Source organism: Zea mays, chromosome 1 (genome assembly GCF_902167145.1).
Source record: "Zea mays cultivar B73 chromosome 1, Zm-B73-REFERENCE-NAM-5.0, whole genome shotgun sequence".
NCBI lineage: Eukaryota > Viridiplantae > Streptophyta > Magnoliopsida > Poales > Poaceae > Zea > Zea mays.
In genome coordinates, this window is record NC_050096.1 from 161,121,758 (window position 1) to 161,145,259 (window position 23,502).

Consider the following 23,502-nt stretch of genomic DNA (forward strand, 5'->3'; position numbering starts at 1 on the left):
CTGAACTGCCCCTCAGGACCAGTTCAACTGGTCTTGACCAGTGAGTTTAGGAGAGAAAACCCCAGCTCAACTGCCCGGAGGCAAGTTCAGCTGGTGTATGGTCAAAGAGGTTCACAGCTGAAGTTGAGTTCAGCTGAAGTTCAGCCCAGCTGAAAAGCTCAGCTGTAGCTGAAGAAGCTCAGCTCAGCTGAGTCCAGCTCAGCTGAAAAGCTCAGCTACAGCTGAAGGAGCTCAGCTCAGCTGAAGTCCAGCTCAGCTGAAAAGCTCAGCTGCAGCTGAAGAAGCTCAACTCAGCTGAAGTCAAGTTCAGCTGGAAAGCTCAGCTGCAGTTGAAGAAGTTCAGCTGCTTTTCAGCAAGAACACTCTAGGTTTCTCAACCCTAACCACGGTCAACCATAGAACGTTAAAGAGATTTTTGCTTTTCAAAAATAGCTTTTGAATAGAGAGGTTTGAGCTTTGGCAAACACCAACCTTCTTTTTGGATCCCCCTTTATAGTACGACGATTCCTATACTCAAGTTAAATAAAATATAATGAAGTAAACTCCTTGAGTCATTGGTGTCTCATGTGTGATTTCTCCATGGCATTGCTTCATAAGGATCACAAACATCTTTGTCTCACCTTTTGAAGCAAACTCAAATCAAACCCTGTGACTTGTACCATATCACCTTATATGAGTTCAAATCATGGCTTCAAGTCACCTTACTGATGCATCAACATGTTATAACTCTTCATAGCTGATTAGTTCATCGACTTAGTGCAAGTACTCTCTTCTTCACCTTAGCCATGGTACCTCGGTCTACAAGCCGTCGCTTGGCCTTCACCTTCGCTTAGTTCCTCGAAGCCCTTTCCTTGCTATCTTCACCCTATCAAGCCATTCTTGAGTCACATCAAATTGAGCATCCATTGAGAGAATCATTTCTTCAATATTGTGAACCTTGCTTGAATGTCTTCTAGATATAATTGTCAAGATCAATCAAGCTCTAGTTTGATTCTCATAGAAGCATATATGGACTGATAGTAATATGGTCAAGCCAATTCATGATTCCTCATATCTTATTCTCTTTGGCTTGACCAATCCTCTAAATCACTTTGTCCTCTATTCTGGTCATATGTATGTAGTGATTTCTCAGGTCTTGTCCATATATTCAAACCAATATAGAGATCATATTATATCCATTTGCATTGTCTCATTGGTTATTTAACCTCGTGTTGAACCTTTGTTCACTGATCATTATACACTATTCAAGTATGTTCATCATACTGAATTTCCTGTTCAACACTTAGCAAACTCGTTAGACCTTTAAATGTGTTGTTATCCAAATCACCAAAACTCACAAAAGGGATGAATGCACTTTCAAGAAGGCGTCGAGGCGGATCTCCAGGAGTTCCAGGACTTTGACGAGTTCGAGGATTAGGCTAGCGACCACCCCCAGTCAGCTCCCTGTGGTGGGTTTATTTACGTTGGCTACGTTTCTATTCTGTGTACTTTGATTATATTATGTAAATGACTCTAGTCTTTATATTATTACTTACTCTTTATTGTTATTCGAAGCATTGTGCTATGATGAGTCATTTATGTAATCGCCGTGTACGTGAATTTCTGATCCTGGCACGTACATGGTTCGCATTCGGTTTACCTTCCAAAACCGGGTGTGACATTGTGTTGTGGACAAATCCGAAGGTCACTGGCATTGTGATCTTGCCAAGTGCTACGATCTGCCTTCCTCCGAAGCCACAAAGAGGGTGTGTAGCATCATGAATCTTGTCCTCTGGCTCTTGCATCTGTCTGAAGGCCTTAGCAAATACAATATCCGCTGCACTGCCTATATCAACCAGAACATTATGGACCAGAAATCCCTTGATGACATAAGATATAACCATAGCATCATTGTGAGGGTAATCCTTGAGCTGAAGGTCCTCCTGGGAGAAGGTGATTGGGATGTGGGACCATTTTGACTTGATGAAGGGTCCCTGCACCCCAACATGTTGTACCCTTCTCTGGGCCTCCTTCTTCTGCTTCTTGTTGGCCAGTTCTGAACATGAACCGCCTATTATCGGGAGCACCATCTTCGTAGCCGAAGCTACTTCAGCTTCATTGTTGAACGAAGCCATCAGCTCAATCAGTGGAAGTGAGTTCATCGGAGGTGGGCGCCAATGTTGGGGACTTGTTCTCAAATGTTATGAGTCAAGAACAAGGCAAAACAAAGTATTAAATGTTAATGTCCTTCGTCCATTAAAGCATTATTTCCCTTAGGATATAATGATCTTCGGACGAAGGTCATGAAGGACGTACCTTCATCATCATGGTATAAGAAAATTAAAGGCGAAACATATGAAATATGGAAGATAACATGAACAAACATATAATATCATCCATATGTCTTCATTATATAAACTTGGATATTTAAATATGGTATTTAATTACATTTATACCTTCGGCTTGACAGAAGGCAAAAATCCAAGTGTTGCACACGAGCGAATACAAGATAGCGTGAACAGTACAGGGGTACTGTTCATCTATTTATAGGCACAGGACGCAGCCTGTGAGAAATTACATTCATGCCCTTTACAAAGGTTTACAATCATAATACAAGTTATCATGGGTCGATTGGTCATTTCATCTTTAAGTCGGTGCATTTGGAAATGTACTCCGAAGCTCTCTGATTGATAGCTTCGGCTTTGTGTCAATCTTCCGAAGGTGTTTCTTCTTATGGGACCTTCGACGACGAAGCAGGCCCCCAACAGTGAGATATTCAATTGGTTTAACTCCAAGTAACCTATGCACATTATAAATGCAAACTAGTTACATTTCTGCACTTATTATTTGCTTTGGTTTGTGTTGGCATCAATCACCAAAAAGGGGGAGATTGAAAGGGAAATAGGGTTAACCTTTTCCTATAATTAATTTTGGTGGTTGATAGTCAACACAAACACATCGACTAATTAGTTTGTCTAGAATTCATGTATTACAGGTGCATAAGGTTCAACACAAACCAATAAAATATTCAAGTTAGGGACCCAATTCAAAAAAAGCAAAAGGAACTTGAGTGTGCTGTGGACTGGCGCACCAGACTGTCCGGTGCACTAGGACCATACAGGGGTCAACTAGCCACTCTCGGGAAAACGCAGGCGCGCTCCGCTATAATTCACCGGACTGTTCGGTGAGCAAGCGGGCAATGGCAATCTGCGCACAACGGTCGACTACAAAAGTACCTGCCACGTGAACAGTGCTACGGCAGAAGTCAGAGCCGCGAAGTCAGAGGGCACCGGACTGTCTGGTGTGGCACCAGACTGTCCGGTGCTGCAAGAAGACAAAGCTCCAACGGTCGACTTCGCTCCGAACCCTAACGGTTGGATGACGTGGCGGCGCGCCGAACAGCGCACAGTACCTGTCCGGTGGCGCATCGGACTGTCCGATGCGCCCATCGCTAGCAGCCTCCCCAACGGCTATGGAAGTGGTTGGGGGCTATAAATACCCCCCCCAACCACCTCATTCATATCCATTCAAGAATTCCAAATATTGTATTCAATACAAGAGCAAAAGACTCCACTCCAAGACACATCAAATAGATTTGATCCTCTCCAAAGCCTCCAATTCAACTCAATTCCATTAGGGACTTGTGAAAGGGTGTTCTTGTGTTCTTTTGTTGCTCTTATTGCTTGGCTTGGCCTTTTTATTTTCTTTCTCTTATTATCAAGTACTTTGTAAGCGAGACAAGAGACACCAACTGTGTGGTGGTCCTTGCAAGGTCTTAGTGACCCGTGAGATTAAGGAAGAAGGCTCACTCGGTCTAAGTGACCGTTTGAGAGAGGGAAAGGGTTGAAATAGACCCGGTCTTTGTGACCTCCTCAACGTGGACTAGGTTCTTTGGAACCGAACCTCGGTAAAACAAATCACCGTGTTCACTCGCCTTATTTCTTGGTTGATTTGTTTTCCCTCTCTTTTCGACTTAAATTAAATTCTAACGCTAACCCCCGACCTTAGTGCTTGCTTAAAGTTATAAATTTCAGGTTTCGCCTATTCACCCCCCTCTAGGCGACTTTTATATGACCATAACGTAAATCATTAAGGACTAGCTAGTCTTTTTCCCTTCCGGTCAGCATCATGTTTGGCCTTCGTAACCGTTCTAAGCCGAAGCTACTATCCTTCGACTATAGCTTCGGCGTTCATCCTTATCATCTTTCGTTGTGAACCGAAGTTGTCCATCTAGTGATAGCTTCGGCATTTACTCTTATACTTTTTTAGATCTGTCTTCATCTTAAAGACGAAGCTTCCTGTAATAGCTTATACTGAAAGCAAATGGTTAAATATGTTTTTGAGGACCTTCGGAAGGAGAAGGCCCCCAACAGTAGCCCCTCGCAGTATTAATTTGTTTTATTATAACAAATTTAGACTGTGACGATAACGAAGGCCTTTAATGTCATACCCGGATTTAAGGGATAAAGCCGGGTGCATCAGATGGAGGAGATGACGATGACCCTTCTCACCCCTTCAGACAGGTCAAAGGCAAGACTGTCTACCTTGAGCAGCAAGAGGGCAGAAAGAAGAGGCGTTTGGACAGAGCCGCTCGTGTAGCGCTTGCAGCAGCAGCAGCAGATCAGGTAGAGCAGGGAGGCTAGTTACATATTTCCTCTAATCAGATCGCCTTCTGAGTCTGTCGCCTCGGGTCTCGGACTCGCTCCTCCATTGCTCGATCCACTCCTTCCGACCCAGTCTCCACTCTACCTCCCACTTCGCCAGCTCCTGCCGCTCTTGAGCCGTCCACCACTCCCACTGTTTCCACCACCTCCACCATTCCTGCTTCCACTGCTCCCGCTCCTGCTTCCGCTCCACCTATTCCTCCACCTCGCTTCCGGGATCATGGCGAGACCGAAGTGAGACCGCTTGTTGTTGATCCTCATCTGCTTGATCTTCAGCAAGCCACAACTGCTCGGGTATGTCGATTCAGACACGTCCTCATGGATTCGTGGTTGCCAGCTCAGAGGGACCCAGCAGCTGCGCCACTCTTCAGCACCAGAACCCATGAGTCCTTCTTCAGGGCACAACTGACTGCTCAGATTGCCTTGAGAGCGCACCGGTGTTTGGATCTCCCTGCCTTCCTTTCAGTAGTCGGTCTAGAGTTTGAGGGTCACCTCACATATCTGCCAGGTTTACACTCTCTTTTGACCTTCGGTGGCAGATATGTAGAGAAATGGGTTAGAGTTTTCTATGCCACAGTATGGATAGACCCAGATCATTAGTGGATGAGGTTCAGATTTGAGCGCGGGGATGTTACCTTGCATGCTACTCAGATCAGGGAGTTGTTTGGATTTCCTGAGTCGTCGACGAGACTCCACACCTTGTGCTATGGCACGTCAGATCCTCCTCGTCGCCCTCACGAAAGAGTTGCCCCTGCCACTGCTCATGTCATTGCCTAGTTTCGACCTCCGTTCACAGATGGGTCGCGACGTTCTCTAGCAGACTTCACTCTAGCAGCCAAGTTCCTATATGAGCTCATGAGGCGCACCTTGCTACCCAGGATGGAATACAGAGAGGCCACCACTCATATCCAGCTCTGGCTACTCGGTGCCTTGATCTCACACTCTGAGTTTGACGTGGTCGATTTCCTGATTTGTTAGATTGAGGACACAGTTTTGGATGGTCTTCGGGCTCGGCGTCAGCTGCCTTACGCTCACTATCTGTGTCACATATTTGCTCAGCTGATCCGGCCTCCTCAGTTCTAGGCCACCCTTGAGGCCTCCAGACTGCAGTTTGGTTTCTATTGCCTAGCTCTTGAGGACACATTTCCAGCTCTAGCTCCATCATCAGATATTAGGGTTGAGGATGAGGCCATCAGACAATTTGAGGATCAGGGTGCAGTTGCAGATACTTCTTCCGATGATGATGAAGATCTGGGGATTCCGCCACCACCTCCTGTGCCATCTCATTCATGATCACGCGGCTGGTAGCTCCAGTGCTGCTCCTCCGTCTGCTCCTCCAGCGATTGACCCCGCTCTGGCTGCCATTCTCTAGTCACTCACTCAGCAGTAGGCTCATTTGACCGCAGAGCAGACTAGGCAGGCAGCTATTCAGCAACAAATGTCTGAGCGGATGCTATCGATGTTTCAGACTATTCGCAGACAGGGCAGAGCACATGGCGTTCATGACTCACATTCTCCAGCACACCGGTGTTCTGATCCCTCCAGTGCAGTCTGCTCCTCCTCTAGCTCTTCAGGTTGGTGTTGTGTCAGCTATTCAGTTAGGACCCCAGCTCCACTCTTTTGGTACGTCCATCTCTCCGCTTAGGCCGGTCACTCTGGACTTCTCGACCTAGGTCATCGGACCTGTCAGCGCTCAGCCACCAGTGCCATCAGCGTCTACTATTACCACTGCGACCGTGGTTGTTTCGTGACTGCTCCAGCTCCGGTAGATACTGCACCACAGCCAGCGTCAGAGTCAGCACTAGCTCCACCCTCTATTGCAGATCCTAGATCCGAGACTGACTCCGATACTCAGTTCGTGTTTGCTCTTCTGCCTCGACCGCGGCCTGATGCGCCTTCACCTCCTCCTTCTTCTGGGTTGTAGGTTTGGGTCACCCTTTTGGTGTTTGAAGCCAAAGGGGGAGAGATGTGAGTTGTGAGAGCTAGGGGGAGTTAGGGAGTTAGTTGAGAGAGCTCTTGATCTTTTGATGTAATATATATGCATGATACTCTCTGTACTAGCTCCACTTTTGTATGATGTTTAACTCACAAACTCTATGATATGCTCTCGATGTTTGTTAATGACTGTGTGTGTATTATGTTTTCACCTATGATGTTGTCACCAGTCGTTTAGTTCTTGTTCATGGATTTCATTTCATACTTGTATGAACAAGAAACTTATGTTGTGTATGCGCTTATACATGCTATTCTATTACACGATTTTTTCTGTCAAATTTGTTGAGTATCACTAACCATCTTCTCTATTGACAAAAAAACAAACAAACTACTCTCACACTCTTGTAGGGCTATCATCAATCACCAAAAGAGGGGGGGGATTGAAAGCATCTAGGCCCCTGGTTGGTTTTAGTGATTAATGACAACATAAGATTATATGTGACTAACGTGTGTTTTGCAGAGCAAATTGTAAGTTAGGTCGCATTACAGAAAGTTGCGTTGCAACGGTGAAAACAATCCCTCAGATGAGAACTTGAAACGACGGCTGAAAAAGGCAAATCAAAAGATGAAGGTCTTCATATTTCGAGTGTCAAAGGAGTTGCAGACACTTGGTATAGAATTAGATTTTCTATTTTTATTTTAGCCATACTATAAAGAGGGGTTGTGGATGAGTAGTTTGACCAAGAGATTTCTAGTGTAGTGTTGGTGCATATTCACACTCACATCTAGTGCTAGGTGTCACTCTATAACACACTCACAGGTTAGAACGAAAAAGGTTTAGAAAAACCTAAGGAATAGAATTTGTGTTTGCTGTCTTAGGGGCACCGGACTGTCCAGTGCACCCTATGACAGTGGGGCCAGCCAACCCCGGGGGCAGCGCCTCTTCCCCAAGAAACCCGAGAGCGACGAGTTCGCGAAGTTGAATTTTAACGGTCACACCGGACTATCCGGTGTGCACCGGACAGTCATTGTTCACTGTTCACTGTTCACTGTCCGGTGCACTGGCAGACCAACGACTATCTGTCAGAACTAGTCGTTGGAGCCGACCGTTGGCGCACCAGACTGTCCGGTGCGCCCATGCGCAGAGAGCTTCAACAACGACTAGTTTGATGGTTGGGGCTATTTATACCCCCTCCACCATCCTCATTTAGTGTCTTGCTTCTCTTGGTCAAGTGAAAGTCTATGACTGATTACTCTTGGTGATCGACATCACCTAGACGGCTTGGTGGCGATTGGAGTGCGATGATTACCCCGAAGGATTTGTTGGTGACCCAGCTCAAGTTTGTAAGCGGTCGTAAGGGATCCACCGCGCCGGAGTGACAAAGGATCACCTTATAGTGAGCACTTGGTTCTTACGAGGACCGAGGGGGAGCGATACCCTTGCGCGGGTGCTCCAAGGGAAGAGTGCCGATTCTTCGATACCTCGGCAAAAAAAATTGGGAGAGTCTTCTTACCCTTGCTTTACATTCCGCATTTACTTTGAGCATTTCAGTTTGTGCAATTACTTAGCAAGTATTTGTAGTAATAACTTAGGGTTGTTGTTTTTGTAGTAGTATTCATTTATTGCTATTAGTTAGGTGAAGTTGGGCTCTTGTTTAGGATTTAACTTTTGTTGAAATTTTAGAAAAGCCCAATTCACCCCCTCTTGGACATCGTGATCCTTTCACACAGCAATGTACAGACATTTTGCTTTCGTTACAGACATGATGCTACATAGACACCACATAACTGGATAGTATTGGTTTTGGTATTGGACATGCACCCGGACGAGAACTCCAAAAGGAAAGATAACGTGACTTCGCCCCCGTGTGCCACATAAATTCTAGTAAACTGATCTACGACTACGATGGAAGTGAACCGGTTGTCCCTTCACTCTAGAGTGAACTGCTTCCCCTTATCTTCAGCGTGTACACAAAACCATTCATTAATAGATTCATTTTGTTGCTAGTGTTGTTGTCCTCTAGATTTGGATGAGTTCAATGTAAGGCACAACAGATGTGATAGCAAATGGAGTTTGAAGAAAACCCTCTCTTCCTTTCCATTTCTGATTCTAAGCATCATCAGATGTTGAGATGATCCCCATGTATGGAGTCACATGGTTGCAGTCCTAGTGGAACAGTTTTCAAATTTTCTACGCCAGAAACTTGTGCCATGAAAAACCACATCGATTGTTGGAGGAGAATGCAACACAATGCAAATAAGCAACAGGTGGCCACTTTTTTCTCTTGACAATAATGAGGCGAAACACTGAAGCTCACAATTGCTCTAGTCAAGGAGTCAAAGGACATGGCTATGATACTCATCTTTATCTGCTTAGGAACCTGCCTGTGGTAGCACTAATCCTGCTTCTGACCTGCTACTGATCACTACCTACACTCCTATTTGTACTTTACAAACATTGACCTACTCCTGCTGCTAGTATAGACAGAAGGGGGGGGATCTAGTATGGATTTTGTACAGAAGAACCTAGTTTTTTGTGTGGGGTGTGAGCTTTGTACAGTGTCATGAGATACATGCATAGATGTTGAACCAAAACCATCTGGAAAAATAAAAGTGACTACAAGTTAGGGTGGTACGGACAAGTATACATATTTCACCTGTTAGAACAGAACATTACACATATACGAAAGAGACTATCTGTTACCTTGTCTTGTAAGCATTTGTCCACAAGGAATTTATGGATTTGTATACTGTTCATGCTTGCGAAATTGTGCCCAGGCCAGCAAAGGCGGGCATTCGTTGAGGAAGAAATGATGACCATGTGAAGTTCTGCCGTACATCATTAGAAGGTTGATGGTGATCTTGGCGATTTATCTGCATTCCCATTTTTTGATTTTACAGGAGTTTTGTCCTGGTTTGCCTCCTTTTCAGCTTCTTTCTGGGCTTTCTTCTTTTCAGCCTCAATTTGCTTGAGGTTCTCGTCATGAGCTTTCCGGAACAACCCCACAAAGGTCAGAAGGGTTGTAGCAACTGCAAATGTTTTAAAGATCAGTTAGTACTAATAAGGACTGGAAAACTGCATAAAGTGTGCTTTGTTTGTAACTCAGGAAACTTGCAGTACACTGCTAATGCATTTAGAAAAAGGAAAAAAGAAAGAATGAATCGAAGGTAAAACAAGTAGAAAATCACATAAAAACAACTGATGCAGTTCACAGTTTTTTATTACTGAAAGGACGGAAAGCTTTGCTTCACTGTGGTATTATCAGACGAAGAGAATTGGCCCACCGGAAACAAAAACCTTACAACTAGAGGGTGCGCCACACTTCCTCCAAATAAATATGGTACAATTTCATAACTTAAGGCATTTTTTTGTGGGTGGGGGTGGGGTGAGGTGGGGGGGTGGCAAAACCCCTTTCTCAACCACAACTCAACAACAGGCACATCACATTGACCACTCGTTAGGACATACAACTCGCTTCACAGATATCTATTTGCCATATTGACTATCTAAAATAGAGGATATGGCAAAGCAAAAGCACCGACGAAAGGAAAAACTACAAGAGACTATTATGAAACAATGTTGAATGGGCCACTAAAAACAAAATATGCTAGGTACTATTATGAAATCACAATTATTTGCTGTAGGACAAGGCAACAATTATTTTATTGTTTTTTTCTCAGATTTGAGGAGAGAGAAGGTGGTGAAATGTCATTTTTGCTCATGTCTTCAACCTCTCGCTCCCTTGCTTCTCAGCCGGATAAACTATGCTCCTCGTACTGGAATCCAGAAGTGTCAATGATAAAAGCATGTTATCTAGATCACAGCTTAACCACCATAGTAAATGGAATAAAAACCATTTCCATGGATGCAATTAAAAATGGAAGAAACCGTTTCCATCAATGACAATGCTTTAGCACCTAAGGTAAACCATTTCCATGCATGGATCGATTGGCATGAATATTACCTTGCTCAAAAGGAAATTTTGCAGGGTCTTCTCCAAAATAAACAGCAAGTCCATCTGCGCTTTTACCCTGTAAACAGTGAATAAGTTAAAAGGGGCAAATCTAAAGCATAATGGAAGCATGGATAATGACAAATGACTTACTACTTCAGAATAGAATGCTGATAGGGAGCGTACATCAGCACTGGAACAATCAATGAACTCCTTTAAAGTCTGCATTGCATTGAATGAGTAGATAACTAGTCAAAGGCTCAACCTTTTAAGCGAACAATAAGGATTCCACATGATGACAACCAAAACTACAAAATACTGGCCACCAGAAACATTTCAAATAGAGAAGGAACTCTAAACAGAACAAAAAAGTTGTGAAAGTATACCTTACGGAAAACATCAGAAACTGGACCATCACTTTCTGAAGCAGTTAGCTCCTGTTCAACTTTCTCCAGCCCCTTTACGACTGCCAGCTGCTCGTCCGCCAATGCTTTCAGTTGCAACTGTTTACAGTAACTCCAGAATACTTAACAAATACTGTCAGTTGAGGTTATCCATATTAGTCAGAGAAGCAAATTACCTTTGAAGAAGCTTCCAAGTTGACAAGTTCCTCATGAAAATCCATTACTTCCGGTGACTTCTCTGCAAGGGACTGAAGTACATTTAAACCAGTCATTAAGTTCAGAAGAAAACTGTACCAATGAGAAATAAGAAGTCATTGACAAGATATCTTCCCATCATAATGAGAACATATCTAGTTGTTACAGATTGTTTTTTTGACCTGAAAATTGTAGGGGAAGCCCCTACAGTATTATGTGTTAGCGTATTGTGTAATCCATTTCTGTAATGGGCCTTTGCCCATGTACCTGGATACATATTAATACATCCCCTGCCCAATTAGGGTTAGGGGTTTCCATTCTCAACCTCTAACATGGTATCAATCCTCTCTTCCCCTCCTCTCCCCTAGCCTAGCCTCCACCTTCATCCTCCCCTACGACAGCTCGCCAGCCGCCTCTCGTCCTTCCCCCATCATGGCCAGACTCTCTTGGGCTGCTATAGCCGTCGCGGCCCCGACGCAGCCCATGTGCCACATCTCCTTGCACGCCCGCCCCCGGCGAGTCCGCGCCGCCGTCTCTAATCTCGGCGCGCCCACGCCACCGCTCCCAGGCGCGCCCGCACCGCCCCTTCCCCCAGCGCCCGTTAGGTGCCCAGTCACGCTACCTATGCCACCCCCGTCAGCGCCCGACGACCTAAGGCCATGCTCGTGCTGGCGTCCACCTCCAGGCCTCCTCACCGTCCACTCTGGCCACCTCTTCCTCGAGCCAATGGCTCTCCCTTCCGCTCACAGCGCCAACATGTGCAGTAGCCAAGGCCCCTCGCGTCGGCCTCGTTCCCCACTTGCAGGGCTCTCCCCCCAATGCACAAAGCCCACCAGTACCGGTCCGCAGTCCGCACAGCATCTCTGCTGCAGGACAGCAGCAACGCAGCAGCTTTTGACTGCAAGGACTGCGGCAGACAGCAAGGACTGCGGCAGGCAGCACAGCAGCAGTTTTTTGACTGCAAGGACAGCCTGCAGGCATCTCCTTTTCAGTTTCAGCTTTTGGAGGACAGCAGCTTGCTGCAGTTTGCAGTTTTTCCTTTTTGACTAGAGTACAACAGCACCTAGTGGTTAGTGCAGTTTGTAGGACAGCATATTCGCAACTCTAGGAAGCATATGCTGCAGCCCCTTGGGCTATAAATATGTATCCCGACCCTTAGACGGGTATGGCATTGTGTAGTGTTTGAAGAAATAAACAGAAAATTGCCCCAACTCATAGTGTCATCCTCTGATGAGAGTTAGAGTCCCTCTACTTACAATTGGTATCAGAGCCAAACTATCCTGCAGCCTAAACATCTCGTGCTCATCTCCTTCTCGTGCCTCTCCCCACACTCAGTCGGTCGCAAGAGCTCCAACTGTTCCTTCCTCCCCTGCTCAGACGAGCAGCCTTTCGTCTGAGACAGCCTCTTCCACACGCAACGACCCCTCACTAGCCCACCATGTCCCTACGCTCGGCCACTTCGAGTGCGCGGCGCCAGCAGGAGGCCGAGGTCGCCGCGGCACAAGAACGCGAGCGAGCAGCAGCAGCGGCTGCAGCGACAGCGGCGAGGGCAGCACGGTTGGCGGCGGCGGAACTGGCAGCGGCGAGAGCGGAAGTAGAAGCAGCGGAGGCGGCGGATGCTGCACGTGCGGCGGCAACAGAGCTCGAGGTTCTGCGCGGCAGTAGAGCTGGCAGCTCTGCTTCTGTCGACGACAACACCGACGACGAGCTCAGGCTGGCGAGGGAAGCAGCGCGAGAGCAGGCGGCACAGTGGGCAGCCGCGCATCCCCATGGGGGCGCGCGTGGCGGCAGCCCGGATAGGCGCCGACACGCTGACGGCGCTCCAGGCGGGGGCGCACGCGGCGGCAGCCCAGACGGGCGTAGACGCGCCGACGGTGCTCCCGGCGGCGGCGACCGAGTCGACGGAGATCGCGGCCTCTACAGGCGGCGCGGTTCTCCCTCCCCGGATCGGTACCATGGTCGTCGCATGGCCCAAGCCATTGTCAGGGACATCGGTCCCGGCGGTGGGTGGCCTACCCTCACCAAGACCAACTACGTCGAGTGGGCCGCGGTGATGAGGGTACGGCTCCAGGTTCGCCACATGTGGGAAGCAGTTCGTTACGACGACGTCGACTACCACGAGGATCGGCGGGCGCTGGATGCTCTCATTGCTGCAGTCCCGCCCGAGATGCAGTTTTCGCTTTCCCAGAAGCGGACTGCCAAGGAGGCCTGGGACGCCATCGCTGCGACCCGCATCGGCAGCGATCGTGCCCGCAAGACCACACTGCAGGCACTTCGCAAGGAGTGGGAGAACCTGGCCTTCAAGCCAGGTGAGGATGTTGATGACTTTGCTCTCCGCCTCAACACTCTGTTGCAGAAGATGGTGCAGTTCGGCGACGACACCTACGATGAGGAGAGAGCTGTTGAGAAGCTCTTCCGTTGCATCCCCGAGAAGTACAGGCAGATTGCTCGCTCGATCGAGTCTCTGCTAGACCTCTCCACGATGACGATCGAAGAGGCGATTGGTCGCCTCAAGGTGGTCGACGGCGACGAACCACAGGCTCTCTCTGGGCCTATCACTATCGGCGGGAAGCTACATCTCACTCGGGAGCAGTGGGAGGCCTGCCAGGGTGACAAGAAGCAGGGGGAGTCCTCCTCGACACGAGGCCGCAAACGCGGCAAGCCACGCAAGGCGCGTGGAGGCGCCCAGGCCGGGGCGCGAGGACATGCTGAGGGTAGTGCACGTGGAGGTGCCCAAGGCGGCGCCGTCGGCAACAAGAAGCCGGCACGAGACGACGGCTGCCACAACTGCGGCAAGCTTGGCCACTGGGCCAGGGATTGTCGGCAGCCACGACGTGGCCAGGCCAACGTCGCACAGGCGGAGGCGGAGGAGGAGGCCCTGCTCCTGGCACATGCAAGCATCGAGCCATCTCCAGCGGCACCGGCCGCAGCGGCACTCCTCCACCTTGATGAGTCGAAAGCACGCGCTTTCCTCGGCGACGGCTCCAACAAGGACATGATCGAAGGATGGTGCCTCGACACCGGCGCCACTCATCACATGACCGGCCGACGGGAGTTCTTCACCGAGCTTGACTCTAGCGTCCGAGGCTCCGTCAAGTTTGGGGACGCCTCCGGCGTAGAGATCAAGGGCGCCGGCTCAGTCGTCTTCACCGCCGCGTCTGGTGAGCACAGGCTGCTCACCGGAGTCTACTACATCCCCGCGTTGAGGAACTCTATCATCAGCTTGGGACAGCTGGATGAGAACGGTTCGCGCGTGGAGGTCGAGCACGGAGTCATGAGGATCTGGGATCCCTCTCGTCGCCTTCTTGCCAAGGTACGCAGGAGTGCAAATCGGCTTTACATCCTCAATGTGAAGGTGGCACAACCTTGCTGCCTTGCTGCTCGTCGAGACGACGGGGCATGGCAGTGGCACGAGCGCTTCGGGCACCTTAACTTCGAAGCCCTGAAGCGGCTCAGCGCCAAGGAGATGGTACGAGGCCTGCCGTGCCTTGACCATGTGGAGCAATTCTGCGATGTCTGCGTGTTGACAAAGCAGAGACGACTCCCCTTTCCCCAGCAGTCGAGCTTCCGAGCCAAGGAGAGGCTCGAGCTCGTGCATGGGGACTTGTGTGGCCCGGTGACACCAGCCACACCAGGAGGACGACGCTACTTCTTGCTGCTCGTCGACGATCTCTCCCGCTACATGTGGGTGATGATCCTTGGCAGCAAGGGAGAGGCTGCAAACGCCATCAGGCGTGTGCAGGTCGCTGCGGAGGCGGAGTGCGGCCGCAAGCTGCGCGTGCTGCACACCGACAACGGCGGCGAATTCACGGCGGCTGAGTTCGCGTCGTACTGCGCGGATGAGGGCGTTCAGCGTCACTACTCCGCGCCGTACAGCCCGCAGCAGAACGGCGTCGTCGAGCGGCGCAACCAGACGGTTGTGGGGATGGCTCGGGCTCTCCTCAAGCAGAGAGGAATGCCAGCTGTCTTCTGGGGAGAGGCGGTGGTGACAGCGGTTTACATCCTCAACCGCTCGCCCACCAAGGCTCTCAACGGGATGACACCGTACGAGGCTTGGCATGGGCGCAAGCCGGCGGTCTCTCACCTACGGGTCTTCGGCTGCCTCGCGTTCACCAAGGAGCTTGGCCACATCAGCAAGCTCGACGATAGGAGCACCCCGGGGGTGTTCATTGGCTACGCGGAGGGCTCGAAGGCCTACCGCATCCTTGACCCAAGAACACAGCGTGTGCGCACGGCGCGCGACGTAGTGTTCGACGAAGGGCGAGGATGGGCGTGGGACAAGGCGGTGGACGACGGCACGACTCCGACGTACGACTTCACCATCGAGTACGTCCACTTTGAGGGAGCTGGGGGAGTAGGCAACTCTTCTCCGAGCAGGTCTACCCCAGCCCCCAAGTCTCCACCGACTCCAGCGCCACACTCTCCAGCTCCTGCTACAACGAGCTCTTCGCCACCACGTACTCCAGCACCGACGGTACCCTCTCCGGGAACGTCCTCTCCGACACCAGCTCGTGTCGAGCACGACCCAGTGGAGCTCGTGACCCCTCTGTCCCGCGACGAGGAGCGCGTCGACGCGTGCTACGACGGCGAGCCGTTGCGGTATCGAAGGGTGGAGGGCCTTCTCATCGACCCGTCGGTGCCAGGCCCTGCATCTCGCATTCTGGCAGGAGAGTTGCATCTTGCATGCGACGATGGTGAGCCTCGGTCTTTCGCGGAGGCCGAGCAACATGCGGCTTGGCGTGCCGCGATGCAGTCGGAGATGGACGCGGTTGAGACGAACCGCACTTGGGAGCTCGCTGATCTCCCTCATGGTCATCGCGCGATCACCCTTAAGTGGGTGTTCAAACTGAAGAGGGATGAAGTCGGCGCCATCGTCAAGCATAAGGCTCGCTTGGTGGCACGCGGTTTCTTGCAGCAGGAGGGGATCGACTTCGACGATGCCTTCGCCCCTGTAGCACGGATGGAATCCGTGCGACTCCTCCTTGCGCTGGCAGCCCTGGAGGGCTGGCATGTTCATCACATGGATGTCAAGTCGGCGTTTCTTAACGGCGACTTAAAGGAGGAGGTCTATGTACACCAGCCGCCAGGTTTTGCGATCCCTGGCAAGGAGGGCAAGGTGTTGCGCCTGCGCAAGGCTCTCTACGGCTTGCGACAGGCACCAAGGGCGTGGAATGCCAAGCTGGATTCCACGCTCAAGAGGATGGGCTTCATGCCAAGCCCGCACGAGGCGGCCATCTATCGGCGGGGCAATGGAGATAATGCCCTGCTGGTGGGTGTCTACGTCGACGACTTGGTGATCACCGGCGCCAAGGATGCAGAGGTGGCAGCGTTCAAGGAAGAGATGAAGGCCACCTTCCAAATGAGTGACCTGGGGCATCTCTCCTTCTACCTGGGGATTGAGGTGCACCAGGGAGACTCCGGGATCACACTTCGCCAGACCGCCTATGCCAGGCGCATTGTTGAGCTGGCTGGGCTCACCGACTGCAACCCAGCTCTCACTCCGATGGAGGAGAGGCTGAAGCTGAGTCGCGACAGCACGACGGAGGAGGTGGATGCTACTCAGTACCGGCGTCTTGTGGGGAGCCTTCGCTACCTCGTCCACACACGACCTGACTTGGCATACTCCGTCGGCTACGTTAGTCGGTTCTTGCAGCGACCGACGACGGAGCATGAGCAGGCTGTGAAGAGGATCATCCGCTATGTTGCGGGGACTCTCGACCACGGTCTCTACTACCCGAGGTGCCCTGGGGAGGCACACCTTGTCGGGTACAGCGACAGCGACCACGCCGGCGACATCGACACTAGCAAGAGCACAAGCGGGATCCTCTTCTTCCTCGGCAAGTACCTCATTAGCTGGCAGTCGGTCAAGCAGCAGGTGGTGGCCATGTCCAGCTGCGAGGCCGAGTACATAGCGGCGTCCACTGCTTCGACTCAGGCGCTCTGGCTGGCTCGACTGCACGGTGATCTCCTCGGGAGAGACACTGGAGCGGTGGAACTCAGGGTGGACAGCCAGTCCGCTCTGGCATTGGCCAAGAACCCCGTGTTCCATGAACGGAGCAAGCACATCCGGCTGAGATACCACTTCATCCGAGACTGCTTGGCAGAAGGGAGCATCAAGGCGCGCTACATCAACACCAAGGATCAGCTTGCAGACCTGCTCACCAAGCCCCTTGGGAAGATTAAGTTTGTTGAGCTTTGCTCCAGGTCCGGAATGGCTCAACTTTCCCACAAGGCGACACACAAGACTTAGGGGGAGAATGATGGAATAAGTCATGTGTGGAGGACAGTCCGCAGTCCGCACAGCATCTCTGCTGCAGGACAGCAGCAACGCAGCAGCTTTTGACTGCAAGGACTGCGGCAGACAGCAAGGACTGCGGCAGGCAGCACAACAGCAGTTTTTTGACTGCAAGGACAGCCTGCAGGCATCTCCTTTTCAGTTTCAGCTTTTGGAGGACAGCAGCTTGCTGCAGTTTGCAGTTTTTCCTTTTTGACTAGAGTACAACAGCACCTAGTGGTTAGTGCAGTTTGTAGGACAGCATATTCGCAACTCTAGGAAGCATATGCTGCAGCCCCTTGGGCTATAAATATGTATCCCGACCCTTAGACGGGTATGGCATTGTGTAGTGTTTGAAGAAATAAACAGAAAATTGCCCCAACTCATAGTGTCATCCTCTGATGAGAGTTAGAGTCCCTCTACTTACAGTGCCACCCCTACACCCGCGGCCCATGGCCACGCGACTCTCCCTCCCACATGGTCGGCAGTCGTGGGTTTCCCCCGCATGGGCCCTCGTGGTCGCGTTCGGTGTTGACAACCTCGCCTTGTCGTTCAGCGAGCAGCGGAGGCGGTGGATGATGTTGCACGTGTGGCGGCGGCAGAGCTTGAGGCTCTGCGCGGCAGTAGCGCCGGCAACTTTGTCTCCTGGGACGACAGCACCAACGACGAGCTCAGGCTAGCAAGGCAGGCAGCGAAAGAGCAAGCGACACAATGGGCAGCAGCGGCAGCCCAAACAGGCGTGGACGCGTCGGCGGTGCTCCTGCCGGCGGTGGACGGGACGACGGAGATCGAGGCCTCTACAGGCGGCGGGCCTCTCCCTCCCCGGATAGGTACCATGGTCACCGCGGGGTCTAGGCCGTTGTTAGGGACATCGGTCCCAGCGGTGGGTGGTCTACCCTCACCAAGACCAACTACGTCGAGTGGGCCGCGGTGATGTGGGTATGGCTCCAGGTTTGCCACATGTGGGAAGCAGTTCGGTATGACGACGTTGACTACTACGAGGATCGACAGGTGCTGGATGCCCTCATTGCTGCAGTCTCACCCGAGATGCAGTTTTCGCTCTCCCAGAAACGGACTGCCAAGGAGGCCTGGGACGCCATCGCTGCGACCCGCATCGGCAGCGACCGTGCCCGCAAGACCACATTGCAGGCACTTCGCAAAGAGTGGGAGAACCTGGCCTTCAAGCTAGGTGAGGATGTCGATGACTTTGCTCTCCACCTCAACACGCTATTGCAGAAGATGGTGCAGTTCGGTGACGACACCTACGATGAGGAGAGAGCTGTTGAGAAGCTCTTCTGTTGCATCCTCGAGAAGTACAAGCAGATCGCTCGATCGAGTCTCTGCTAGACCTCTCCACGATGACGATCGAAGAAGCGATAAGTCGTCTCAAGGTCGTCGACGGTGACGAACCACATACCCTCTCTGGGCCTATCACTATCTGCGGGAAGCTACATCTCACTCGAGAGCAGTGGGAGGCCTGCCAGGGTGATAAGAAGGGGGCGTCCTCCTCCTCGACATGTGGTCGCAAACGCGACAATTTGCGCAAGGCGCGCGGAGGCGCCCAGGCCGGGGCGCGAGGACAAGCTGAGGGTGGTGCCCGCGGAGGCGCCCACGGCGGCGCCGTTGGCAAAGCCAGCACGAGACGACAACTATCACAACTGTGGCAGTCTTGGCCACTGGGCCAGGGACTGTCGACAGCCACGAAGCAGCCAGGCCAACGTCGCACAGGCGGAGGCAGAAGCTCTGCTCCTAGCACACGCAAGCATCGAGCTATCCCCAACGGCACCGGCCACATCGGCACTCCTCCACCTTGATGAGTCGATAGCACGCGCTTTCCTCGACGACGGCTCCAGCAAAGACATGATCGAAAGATGGTGTCTCGACACCGACGCCACTCATCACATGACCGACCGACGGGAGTTCTTCACCGAGCTCGACTCTAGCGTACGAGGCTTCGTCAAGTTTGGGGACGCCTCCGGCATATAGATCAAGGGTGCCGGCTTAGTCGTCTTCACCGCCACGTCTGGTGAGCACAAACTGCTCACCGGAGTCTACTACATTGCCGTGTTGAGGAACTGTATCATCAGCTTGGGACAGCTGGATGAGAACGGTTCGCGCGTGGAGGTCGAACACGGAGTCATGAGGATCTAGGACCCCTCTCGTCACCTTCTTGCCAAGGTACATAGGAGTCCAAATCGGCTTTACATCCTCAACGTGAAGGTGGCACAGCCTTGCTGCTCGTCGGGACGACGTGGCATGGCAGTGGCACGAGCGCTTCGGACACCTTAACTTCGAGGCCCTGAAGCAGCTCAGTGCCAAGGAGATGGTACGAGGCCTACCATTCCTTGACCATGTGAAGCAGTTCTGCGATGTTTGTGTGTTGACAAAGCAGAGACAACTCCCCTTTCCCCAGTAATCGAGCTTTCGAGCCAAGGAGAGGCTCGAGCTCATGCATGGGAACTTGTGTGGCCCGGTGACACTAGCTACACCAGGAGGACGACGCTACTTCTTTCTGCTCGTCAACGACCTCTCCCACTACATGTGGGTGATGGTCCTTGGCAGCAAGGGAGGCTACGAACGCCATCAGGCGTGTGTAGGTCGCCGCGGAGGCGGAGTGCGGCCGCAAGCGGCGGGTGCTGCACACCGAAAATAGTGGCAAATTCACGGCGGCTGAGTTCGCGTCGTACTGCACGGATGTGGGGATGGCTCGGGCTCGTGCCACTGCCATGCTCCGTCATCCCGACGAGCAGCAAGGTTGTGCCACCTTCACGTTGAGGATGTAAAGCCGATTTGGAGTCCTGCGTACCTTGGAGAAGGTGACGAGAGGGGTCCCAGGTCCTCATGACTCCGTGTTCGACCTCCACGCGCGAACCGTTCTCATCCAGCTGTCCCAAGCTGATGATACAGTTCAACGCCACTACTCCGCGCCGTACATCCCACAACAGAACGGTGTCGACGAGCGGCACAACCAGACGGTTGTGGGGATGGCTCGGCCTCTACTCAAGCAGAGGGGAATATCGACTGTCTTCTAGGGAGAGGCGGTGGTGACAGCGGTCTACATTCTCAACCGCTCGCCCACCAAGGCACTCAACGGGATGACACCGTAAGAGGCTTGGCATGGGCGCAAGCCGGCATTCTCTCTCACCTACGGGTCTTCGGCTGCCTCGCGTTCACCAAGGAGCTTGGCCACATCGGCAAGTTGGACAATAGGAGCACCCCAGGGGTGTTCATTGGCTACGCAGAGGGCTCGAAGGCCTACCGCATCCTTGACCTAGGAACACAGCGTGTGCGCACGACGCGCGATGTAGTGTTTGATGAAGGGCGAGGATGGGCATGGGACAAGGCGGTAGACGACGGCATGACTCCGGCGTACGACCACCATCGAGTACGTCCAATTTGAGGGAGCTGGGGGAGTAGGCAACTCTTCTCCGAGTAGGTCTACCCCAGCCCCCAAGTCTCCACCAACTCCAGCGCCACGAACTCCAGCTCCGGCTACAATGAGCTCTTCGCCACCATGCACTCCAGTCACGTACACGAACATCGACGATAACCCCTCCAGGAACGTCCTCTCTGACGCCAGCTTGTGTCGAGCACGACTCGGTGGAGCTCGTTACCCCGTTTCCTAGGACGAGGAGTGCGTCCACGTGTGTTACGATGGCGAGCCGTTGCGGTATCGTAAGGTGGAGGGCCTTCTCAATCGACCCGTCGGTGCTGGGCCCGGCGTCTCACACTCTGGTTCAGTTGCATCTTGTGTGCGACGACAACAAGCCTCGGTGCTTCGCGGAGGCCGAGCAACACGCGGCTTGGCGTGCCGCGATGCAATCAGAGATGGATGCGGTTGAGACGAACCACACCTGGGAACTCGCTGATCTCCCTCATGGTCACCGCGCGATCACTCTTAAGTGGTTGTTCAAACTAAAGAGGGATGAAGACGACACCTTGGTTTCTTGCGGTTTCTTGCAGCAGGAGAGGATCCACTTCGCCCATTCCCGAGGCTCCCATAGCCTCTGGACTCGACGCCACCACATCGCCGCTCTCCACACCCAGGATGCCGGTCTACACAACATTCGGTCCCTCGTGTCCATTGTCTTGGACCCGGCATTCTCCCACTACCCTCGTTGGCGGGGGCAGGTCCTTCTCATCCTTCGTCGCTGTGGTCTTGCCGACCACGTCCTCGACGACATCATCGCCCCACCGTCCCCGGCCTGGTCCCTGATGGACACCGTGGTGCTCTCCTGGCTCCACAGCACCATCACCGTTGAGCTCCAGGACATCATCCGCGACCAGGCGAACACGGGCCATCAGGCGTGGCTCGCTCTCGAGGAACAGTTCCTCGGGAACCAAGACGCTCGGGCCCTTCACCTCAATGCCCAGTTCCACCAGTTCTCTCAGGGGGACCTCTCCGTGGGGGAGCACTGCCGCCAGATGAAGGGCTTAGCGGACTCCCTCCTCGGTCTTGGCGAGCCGGTGGCAGACCGTACCTTGGTGTTGGACCTCCTGTGTGGCCTCAGCCCTCGCTACGGCCACCTGAAGGCTCTGATCAAGAGGATCGTGCCTTTTCCCACCTTCCATGTCGTGCGGAATGAGCTTCTCCTCGAGGAGCTCACCATGACAATCGAGGCTCCCACTCCAGCACCGACACTCTACAGCGCCACCCCTGGTGCTCAGGCTTCCTCCGGGGGACAGGCTCCCCGCACTCTGTTAACCGGTGCTCCCGCTCGGCCCCTGCCACGGCCCCTCGTCAGGATTCCACCGCCAACGGCGGCCGTCGCCCCCACAAGGGCCAACGTAGGGGCGGCATCTCCACCCATGGAGGTTCCACCGGCCGGGGCCACGGCCAGGGCTAGCCGTCGTTCTACAAGCCCTGAACCAGCACCATCTCCATGTGGCAGCTCCACCCGTGGAGGTTCCACCGGCCAGGGCCACGGCCAGGGCTAGCCGTCGTTCTACAACCCCTGGACCAGCACCATCTCCATGTGGTCGGGTCAGGCCCCCAGTGCCTCCCGTCCTCCGACGCCGGCTCTCCTAATTGTGCCCCCCTACGGCGCACCTTCGCACGCCTGCCTCCGTACGGCGTGCCCCCGACGACCCCGCCCCCTGTAAGTAAAGGGACTCTAACTCTCATCAAGAGGATGACACTATGAGTTGGGGCAATTTTCTGTTTATTTCCTCAAACACTACACAATGCCATACCCATCTAAGGGTTGGAGACCCATATTTATAGCCCTAGAGGCTGCACTACCACACCCTTCTCACACACTACACAACAAGATTGTCCTCTAGATGCTAAAGAGACTACAGAGGACAGTCAAAAGCGACTGTTGTCCTCTAGATGCTAAAGCGACTACAGAGGACAGTCAAAAAGCGACTGCTGTCCTCTAGATGCTAAAGAGAATACAAAGGACAGTCAAGCTGTCCTCTAGATGCTAAGGACTACAGAGGACAGTCAAAAGCGACTGCTGTCCTCTAGATGCTCAAGACTTATTCCATCATTCTCCCCCTAAGTCTTGGGCGTCGTCTTGTGAGAAAGTTGGGCCATCCCGGACCTGGAGCAAAGCTCAACAAACTTGATCTTCCCAAGGGGCTTGGTGAGCACGTCTGCAAGCTGATCCTTGGTGTTGATGTAACACGCCTTGATGCTCCCTTCTGCCAAGCAGTCTCGGATGAAGTGGTATCTCAGCCGGATGTGCTTGCTCTGTTCATGGAACACGGGGTTCTTGGCCAATGCCAGAGCGGACTGGCTGTCCACCCTGAGTTCCACCGCTCCAGTGTCTCTCCCGAGGAGATCATCGAGCAGTCGAGCCAGCCAGAGCGCCTGAGTCGAAGCAGTGGACGCCGCTATGTACTCGGCCTCGCAGCTGGACATGGCCACCACCTGCTGCTTGACCGACTGCCAGCTAATGAGGCACTTGCCGAGGAAGAAGATGATCCCGCTTGTGCTCTTGCTAGTGTCGATGTCGCTGGCGTGGTCGCTGTCGCTGTAGACAAGGTTTGCCTCCCCAGGGCACCTCGGGTAGTAGAGACCGTGGTCGAGAGTCCCCGCAACATAGCGGATGATCCTCTTCACAGCCTGCTCATGCTCCGTCGTCGGTCGCTGC

General features: G+C 52.5%; 1 protein-coding gene across 9 annotated transcripts in view; it reads right to left on the reverse strand.

The window, feature by feature from the left end:
* Nucleotides 1-8,570: 8,570 nt before the first annotated feature.
* LOC103640164 (formin-like protein 12) overlaps nucleotides 8,571-23,502 on the reverse strand; it is a 55,260-nt gene continuing 40,328 nt past the window's right edge. For 3 of the 9 annotated variants that reach the window (XM_008662798.4, XM_008662809.4, XM_035964120.1), the window contains 6 exons: nucleotides 11,112-11,183; nucleotides 10,918-11,034; nucleotides 10,685-10,753; nucleotides 10,544-10,610; nucleotides 9,283-9,608; nucleotides 8,571-9,177 (listed from right to left, as the gene is read on the reverse strand). In XM_008662798.4, coding sequence (XP_008661020.1) covers nucleotides 9,421-9,608; nucleotides 10,544-10,610; nucleotides 10,685-10,753; nucleotides 10,918-11,034; nucleotides 11,112-11,183 — 513 coding nt within the window. In that variant the 3' untranslated portion in view covers nucleotides 8,571-9,177; nucleotides 9,283-9,420. The remainder of the gene's footprint in view (nucleotides 9,178-9,282; nucleotides 9,609-10,543; nucleotides 10,611-10,684; nucleotides 10,754-10,917; nucleotides 11,035-11,111; nucleotides 11,184-23,502) is intronic. The other 6 variants (XM_008662829.4, XM_035964118.1, XM_008662816.4 and 3 more) reach the window with 2 other exon arrangements.